This window comes from Drosophila ficusphila, unplaced genomic scaffold, assembly GCF_018152265.1.
Source record: "Drosophila ficusphila isolate 14025-0441.05 unplaced genomic scaffold, ASM1815226v1 contig_414, whole genome shotgun sequence".
Lineage (NCBI taxonomy): Eukaryota > Metazoa > Arthropoda > Insecta > Diptera > Drosophilidae > Drosophila > Drosophila ficusphila.
Window position 1 is genome coordinate 6,099,135 of NW_025064328.1, and position 8,566 is coordinate 6,107,700.

Sequence of the window (8,566 nt, forward strand, 5' to 3'; positions counted from 1 at the left end):
TTGTTCTTATCTGATTATTAATTTGCATATATGTGTACTTATGTATACTTAGGCACAAAACTGACAAACAATAAATGAGGCAATGCAACAAGAATAAAATGTAAAAAAAAGTACTTATGTGTACATATAAATTTATTTCTACATACGAATTGTACAACATAGAAATAATAAGTAAAGCTGCCATTTTCCGACTATTTTCCCTTCTTTCCTTTTCCCTTTCCCTGGCGCTTCTTTTTGCGCTGATCCTTCTTCCACTTGCGCCAGTATTTCTGAATCTTGGCCGCCGCTCGATTCATCATGAATATCACCAACTTCTGCTGCTGAATACGACGCTCCTCCTCCTCCTTTTTTACCACAATATTCTTGTAGACACGCTCCTCCTGCTTGAACTGGACCATGTAGTCGTCCAGGATCTTCTTGGCCACCAGAAACTGATCCTGCGCCACCAGATTCTCGCGCATCTTTTCGCCCAGACTTGCATCGTATTTTTTCAGCAGACTTTGCAGTTGCAAAAGGTATTTGTTTCTGGTCAAGGGAGAGTTAAGAAATGTTTAGTAAATAGCTAAGAGATTTCTTATTCTTATCCTACTTTTCGCTTCTCAACTCGTGTTCTTCCGACAGGTTTTTTTTGGTCATCTTTTCGTAAGTTTCCCGTGCCAAAATCAGTTCTTCTTCCAACTCTTTTTGGCGATCCATGCTGCCCTTGTGATAACTTCGCATAGTTCGGTTGCATTTTTCACTAAAAGAAAAGAATTTACATTTTTTTTAAAGATATTAATAATATAGATTTATTTTGGAACCCCCACAATTATACTCACATTTCATTCTGAATAGCCACGTTGTTTTGCCACTTTTTGTTGGCCAGATCCTCTTCGACCTTCATCAGATAGATGCCCTTGGCCGCAGTTTTCCACTTGCCAATTACCTGCTGGAAGGCCAGACTGGCCTTAAGTTCCTTGATTTTCTTCTGGATATCCACATTCTGGTGGTAAATGGCATGTAGCTTTCGCTCCTTGGTGATCTCGCTCCTTGAAGACCGATGAAGGTGCATGTGAGCACTATCCAGGAGAAAGTGAAAGGCGGCCAATAACTGGCGATCTCTTTCGTTGAGATTATGCATCATGTGCGGGAAGAATCGGTGAATTTTATGATTCATCAGGAAGAAGTCAACGATTCGCATTGTGGTGTGATCGTGGGGTAGTTTTGAGTGGCCAGTCTGTTTTCCCAGTTGGTGAATCAGGCTGTCGATGGGTTCGAGGACCTCCTCGTAACATGTGCCCTTCAGCACGCTCTTCAGCTTTTCCGGGTGCTCCAGAAGTTTCGGAATAATCATGGCGATCTTAATGCGCTCCTGCGACATCTTGAGCACCCGTTCCACGCCCTCCAATCTAACTTGGCGTTCGGCAGTTGTATCTTAATGGGAAATAAAATTAAGTCCTTGATTTACCTATAAATTTATTTTATACCAACCCATTTTCACTTGAAGGTTTTAATATTTCGTATTAATTCTTATTATATTGTAATGTTATTTCATATTTTAAACTTTAATTCCTGATCTAATGCTGTTTACTTTTTAATTCCTTTTATCTGTGTTTTGTGTGTGTTTGTGCCGAGTTCTTTGCGAGTTCTGAGCCAAGTTTTTTATTGTTTTTGACTAATAAACAAACATGGCTTACTGTGTTTGCCATTTCGCCTGGCAACAGGGCCAAAACGTGTGGAAGGGAAACCCTTTCGATCAAGGAGCAACTTGGGGCAGTTACCGAGGGGGGCATGGTCGGGGGCGGAAGATTTTGTATGGCACATTCATGGCAATGCCTGGTGAAAACTTTTCCCAAGTGCAGCAGTTGACAATGGAGGCAGTGGTGGGTGGTCCAGGGGGCGGTGGGTGCAAGTGGGTGGCTGGTTTGTTGCTTGTGTGTGTGGCCATGTCGCATTATGTCAACTGACGTGGCATGAATGAAAGCTGCTGCAGCAAAGCAAAACGGGCGAAAAAAAAGAAAATCATAAGAGCATGAAACGAACTTGTGAATGCAGAACAATGTTGATAGAATGGGGCGGGGGTGAAAATTCCTCGCTCAGGTGGAAAATCTACGTAATGAAACTGGTATTTCTGGTTTCACAGGATTGAATGGTAATCCCTAAATCTTTTGATGCATCTAAAAGGTCACAATATTTGGAACATTTGTAGAACATATTTTTTGCAATCAGTCAAATATTTGATATAATTTAAGAACTTAATATATGAATAAACTATAATTATTTAAATATAGTAGATTTTAAATTAGAATCTTATAGTTAACATATAGTTAATAAACGCCTAAAATTCAATTCAAACTGTTTCCAAATTTCTCAAGGACTTCGTTTCCATTCCCATTCCGTTTTCAACCGTTCCCCCCTTTTGCTCTCCCCAGGACGAAACGCAACAAGTAAGAAGAAGCATTCACTGCGAGGCCAAAAACTTTTCCAGGCACCATACGAGCCAAAAACAACAAGGACACAACAACAACAAGAGGCGGCGATGACAAAAATGAATGGCGAACATTTGCTGAAAACGTCGCAAAGCCCCTTTTCTCCATCCCCCCTCTGTCAACGAAAAGAATGTGCTCGCTTGTCTGCGTAAAATGCTGCAATGCGAAGCAGCAGGAAAAAAAAAGAAACCATGTAAAGGCAAAGAAAAATAAAATTGAGCAAGAAATAATATTGGTTGTTGCTTTGCTCTTGGCTGGTAAGAAAAGCAATAAACGATAGATGAACCACTGGGCAAAGGACAGAGAGAGAGATGAGTGAGAGAAAGCCAAAAGAAATGACGCATAAGCAGGCAGTGAGAGTCCCTCAAAGTATGCAGCAAAGTATGTTAGGAAAAGAGAGAGTGCGAGAGCTCCACCGTGTATGCAGCCAAAGTTTGGCAACGCAGAAGAGAAAGCAACGGTGAAAAGTTAGTGAGCGGAAGCGCCTCAGCGTATGTAGCAAAATATGTTAAGTCTGTAGAGAGAAGAGAAATTCGTAGTAAGGTGGAAAAACGCTAACGGTACTGCAAAGAAGGTGCAGACCAAAAAAGAAAATCACAAAATGGCGCTCTCCCTCACTTGCACTCTCTTGCTCTCCGGTGGCCCACATTCGCTCAGCTGAGCTTGGATTTACCGTTAACCGATTACAGCCATACCGCTTACGATTTACCGTTTCGGGCCGTCTGGCCCTGGCTCATTATGTCCCGTTGCCTTGGCAGTATTGTTGTATATTTTTATAGTCCTCACTCGACTGTTTCCTTTTGAGTTTTTCTTTTTCCAGACCCTCCTATCTACATTTTTTCAGAAATGTGGACCCGTTATGCTCGGCCTGGCCGCATTGCAGCTATAAATTTGTTTGTGGTTCACATTTGCCTTGGAAGATTACATTTGGCTGTAGCCACACAGCCCTAGGAGAAATAGGGAAAGAAGAGGAGAGATGAGAAGAGAAGAGAAGAAACCGTGGAACAATGGACTCAAGGAAAGGGAAACGAGAAACAAGAAACAAGAAACGACTAACTAACTGTGCTTAATGGTGGGTGGTGGCTCGTGGTCGGTAGTGGGAAGGGGGTGGAAACCCCATAAAGAACCTTTTTGAGAAAGTGTTATTATAATGCTTGGTCTGCCAACGGGAAGGTCAGGTTGTTGGGTCTTACCAGCGGAAACTAAAGATATGCCCCTGGGTTTTCCTTTGAGCTGGAAGGGAATGAGATTTTCACGATAAAATACAGATTACGGCGGGAGGATTTCGTTTAAAGAATTCTTTTAAAGAAATAGTATGAAAACAGTACCTATGTATATTCTGATGTAATATACTTTGTGTGTATCGACATTTTTCTCCTTAGAAAAGAGAACATTCGGTTTGGTTTTATTATACTCCCATTGAATGCGATTCAAAGGAAATACACTAGTTGCACTACTAAATTTTATTTTAGCATCCCTATGAGACAGATTTTACGGGCAAGAAATAGCCAAGTACGGATAATTCTGCCTTCGAGAATAGTTATAGTTTCCTCCTCCCACTTCCTCCTTCGCCACTTGTTCTCGGACGGAATTCAGTTGCCAAGCAGGATCCATTTGGCCGGGCACCTGCTTTTGTCACCTGAGCGAGGACCAGAGGAAATGTCGTATTCGCAAATGAAGTGGCACCCATCCCGAATCCTGGCCCATTGAATCCTGCCGCCCACCTGGACAAGTTTCTGCTGAATTTTTCATGGCCTTCCCAGCTTTTTTGGTATTTTTTTTTTTTTTTTTTTTGGTTTGTTCCCTGCCTCGTTTCCGCTTGGCAGTTACACTTTGGTCTCTAGTTTTGGGTCTGTTCCGAGGCAGTCTGGCATGTATTTTGAGTTGGTAATGTTTGGCACTTTTTATGGAGCAACTTGCACTCAAGTTGCCCCGAGAACTTTTGGCTTTTGCTTCCGTTTGGTTTGACTCTTGCCAACCTTCTCTGTAATTTGAATGTTCTGAACTGTGAAGCGGGCGACAGAACAAACTGTCGTAAAGGTCCTGGAAAGAGTTAACTTGGCTAATAAAGTGAAGCCATCCATTCCCGCCCACTCGACCTAGCTGTTTCAAATTTTTGTTGCTATTAGAAAAGTTTTTGTTCGCTTTGGCGCACATTTTTCTCCTATTTTTTTGTGATAATTTAATAAACTATCCGAAAGTTGAGAAAGATTAAACTTTCGCTACGCTTGGAAAACAAACGAAATTGAAATTCAAGCAGCATTGCCGAATCAAGAAATCCGGGACCTTGGCAACTTTCACAAAGACTTTGAGCCAACAGTTTCATAAAACTTTAATTGGATCAGCTGTAGTAATGGGTTTGTCTTCAAAAGAATTTACATCAATGGTAAAATAACTGTCGTAGATATGTTTTATTCAAACCAATCGAAATCATAATCCCCATAATCAATATTCAATTAGACACATTTTTGGCATTACGTATTTAAATTACGTTACTGGGTATTGGCCTTCGTATTTCTGTCACGCACTGTTTCAGTATCATATTTTTCATCTTACCATTGCGGCCACTTAATTGTGTTATAAGCTGAATATATTTTATTTCATACATTGCCAGCACGTGCTGACTATCGTTTGGCTCGGATCATCTTCAAATATTATATTTCTTATATATATAATACATTTTCTGTTTGACCAATGTCAACAATAAACGACAAAATGGCCGCACGTGCACTTGGTTTGTTTGCCTTTCTTCTTTGGTGTTCGTTGTACATCTCCTGACTTCCCAGTTTAATTTCGGCCAAATAGCAAATGTCCTGGCCGAATGATTGATGGCATTGCCTTGGCAAAGCAGAAAAAAAATTCACTTGTTAGCGGTTAACCAAGCCGTTTACTTTCCATTTGCCGGATTCCGCGTGAAGCCCGTGAAATCTCTTCGGACCGAGTTAATAAATTGTTTGCTGTATTTGTTGCATTTAGCGCCTACATAATATTCGCTTTGGTAAACTTTGTAATGAAGTCGCTGCGGGAGAAACCTTTATCAGGTTTCCAATCTTGTCTTTGGTACAGTGGAGACTCTATGGGGAGGATTTGTTAATATGTTTCTTCTGAGAAAAAAAAGAATTTATAAGGCTTTTATTTATGTATTTATTTATGAAATCATACATTTTCTTGCTTTTCTAGAACAAGCTTTAGTTTAAACTCTCTTTAGTTCTTGTAGACTTCAAGTTGCACTTAGGGAATTTCGACTGTATTCCCTTATTTAGGTCTCCTTTGTTCTGTATGCAAGGCACGCAAATTTGTTGCCAATAAGCAGCCGAAAACAATTTTTATAGGGCTTGACTGGGAAGATGGCTGGCCTGAGGAACTCAGGGGGTTGCCAGGGGGAGTCCTTTTTCCTATGCGTGCTGCGTGCGCTTCTCTTCTCGCTCCTTTCCCTTTCCCTTCGCCTTCGCATTCGCCTTGCTTTCCCTCCCCTCTCCTTCTCCCTCCCGAACTTCCTGCTCTTTGAATGGAGCCAGGGGTGAGATGGTGGCCCAGAGACCCTGGAGTTGCTTAGCTACACCGACGCCCGGATCCAGAATGTAGGTCATGTTGGACTCTGCTCCAAAGGAGGGCGGCCACTCGACGAGGAACGGGGGGCGGGGTCACCGGAGAGAGGCATTCACACTCATACAGACCCACACTTTCACCATCCAATACACTGCCAGAATTCATAATACATACACAGAATTTTCGGATGTTGGACTGGGTGCAAAAGTCGCAGGGAAAAGTGGCGAGGGAAAAGAGCAGGAAGGAAAGCAACACTGTTTTCCATGAATACGTTAGCACGGGCTGGAGGTGGGCGTGGCCCACAGCCTTCCACGCCTTGGATATGTGCTTTATTATAATAAAAATTTCATTAGAAAATTGAATGTTGACGTGTCGCATGTGCCGTACTTCCTGTTTCCCCTGCTCCGATTTTTCGCACATCATTCCATAAACATTACGTTAGCTACTTATCCTGCAGTATTTTTAGTACATTTTAAGTAGAGCACTGTAGGGAAATTAAAGCGGGTAAATGAATATGAATGGAGCAATGGGATATCCTTAGATCTTATATTCCCAGAAAATGAATTTTTATTTTCCAGAAAATTTCAACCTTTTAAATTTTTAACCCATTTTAAGGTTGCTTTTTCAATGATTTTGAGAAGCAACCCCTTTGAAATCAGGCTAATCATCCTTGGTCACAAACTTTTCCACTCAACTGTCTGGGTCAAATTGCGTATACGCGATGCGGGACAAGGGACCGCTATCTGTCCAGAAGGCCCGGTCCCAATCATCCTAGACAAATGAGGGTCCTTGTCAATATGAGTAATAGCTCATCAAAGTTTCATTTTCAACCTTTTTTTTTTTGTACCAAATATCCTGTGCATTGTTGTTTTTTTCCCACACCTTCCGTGCTTGCAAATCATGTAGAGCAGTAGAAAAATATCAAATGAAATTGGGAACTTTCGGCAAACCATTTAACCCGAAACTGAAAGTATGACAAGACAAAGTTTTTTTATTATGGCCAGAACAGCAAGTGTGGGCAAATGGTCTTGTAATACATTTGGTTATAGACGAGCCGATATATTTATCGTTGTTTCGGCTTTTTGTCACCCGAAGAGTCAAATGAAAGTTGTGACACATGCAATAATTTGATTTTGCTCGCAAATAAATCGTAAAGATTGCCGAATCAACAAAGGGCAAACAAACTGAAAACAAGTTTTGGGACCTGCTTTCGTTTTCGTTTTCAATTTTCAACTAAAAAAAGGAAAAAACACAGGACATGTTTGTTGTGGGCGTAATGAGACAAAAGCCACCTCATGCCGCCCGTGGAGCATGTTTTATCGATAATTCGTGAGTGCGACGCAGAAAAATCACCCACTTTCCCACCTCCCCATTTCCACTTTCCCTCCGTCGAGCCACTCCATTCGATTTGAGCCACCCGAACTACCCACGCACTCACATCCATTTAGTCTGTATAACAAACAAATGTTTTTTGTATGTGTCAGGCGCCGGTTTCCTTGTTTTCCTTTTCCCTTTTCCCATTTTATTATTATTATTATTTCTCTTTTTTTTTTTTTTTTTTTTTGTTATACGAAAATCGGTTTTTGCGGACGCTCAACTGACACGAAACTTCAGTCAATACATATATATGTATTTGGTTATACACAAAAAGAAAATGATGGATTGGATGGTAATTTGCTGAAAAATATCTATATGATATATTGGTGTTTCAAATTGAAATGTATTTGTTCGTTGATTTCTGAAGGATACAAATTTTATATTGATTTTATGTGATATCTTATAAATATTTGAGAGCATAATTTCTCCAACTGTATCCCAGTTTTAGATAGGTTCCGTTGGAAAGGTATTGACAGGAAATTGGAACCGGTGCTCCCGAAAGGTGGTGGGACTTTGTTTTTCTTGTGTCGGTTGATTTCTGAGCTGGGTGTCATGTTCGTGTCGAATATAGAGACATGTGCCCAATAATCGTCCCATAAAGCTAAAAATAATATGAAAATTATTGCTGTAAATGACAATAATAAATTTACATACGGAATATGTCTACACATTTGATTTATTTGTTTACCAAGACAACGGGATTCTAAGAATCGATTGATTGGCATTAAGTGGGTCATTAATGGGTTATGCAGCTGACTCATCTCTGAATAAAATACGCACTCAAAAGTAGGCTATGAATAATTGAATATCCTAGCAGCCAATTAAATTTCCTGGGAATGATAAACTATTACCCGTAAATTATATCGAATGATTATTTAATTAGCGTGACAAATTAATCTCATGCATAATCCAGGGCAGTGAAAAGTGTTGGCCAAGAAATGAAAAATGCAGCTCAAGACACGCAGGCCACAGGGCAAACAGCCTTAAGCTTATTAATAGCAAATGAAGAAAAGTCAGGAAAAACAACGGAAAATGTCAGCGCGATGTCAGCAAGCGCATTACATTAAACAACTGGGGAAAGAGAAGGAGAACCGCTCGGAGAACACGGCGGCAAAAGTTAAATGAAAATGGAAAATAATTAGCAAACAACTGCAGTGAGAAGGCAAATAAAA

General features: G+C 40.6%; 1 protein-coding gene across 1 annotated transcript; it reads right to left on the reverse strand.

Moving 5' to 3' along the window:
- Positions 1–114: 114 nt before the first annotated feature.
- On the reverse strand, positions 115–1,619 carry LOC108086629 (dynein regulatory complex protein 10). Its single transcript, XM_017183604.2, has 4 exons — positions 1,471–1,619; positions 819–1,413; positions 590–739; positions 115–525 (listed from the first exon to the last, which is right to left on the reverse strand). The coding sequence occupies exons 1-4, from the start codon at positions 1,472–1,474 to the stop codon at positions 192–194; spliced, it is 1,083 nt and encodes a 360-aa protein (XP_017039093.1). The 5' UTR covers positions 1,475–1,619; the 3' UTR covers positions 115–191.
- Positions 1,620–8,566: the final 6,947 nt, after the last annotated feature.

Bases quoted from the DNA above. Each gene is read 5' to 3' on its own strand.
- LOC108086629 (XM_017183604.2), bottom strand. The intron at 740-818 runs GTGAGTATAATT...CTTTTCTTTTAG, and splicing joins GTGGCTATTCAGAATGAAAT to TGAAAAATGCAACCGAACTA. The intron at 526-589 runs GTAGGATAAGAA...TCCCTTGACCAG, and splicing joins CACGAGTTGAGAAGCGAAAA to AAACAAATACCTTTTGCAAC.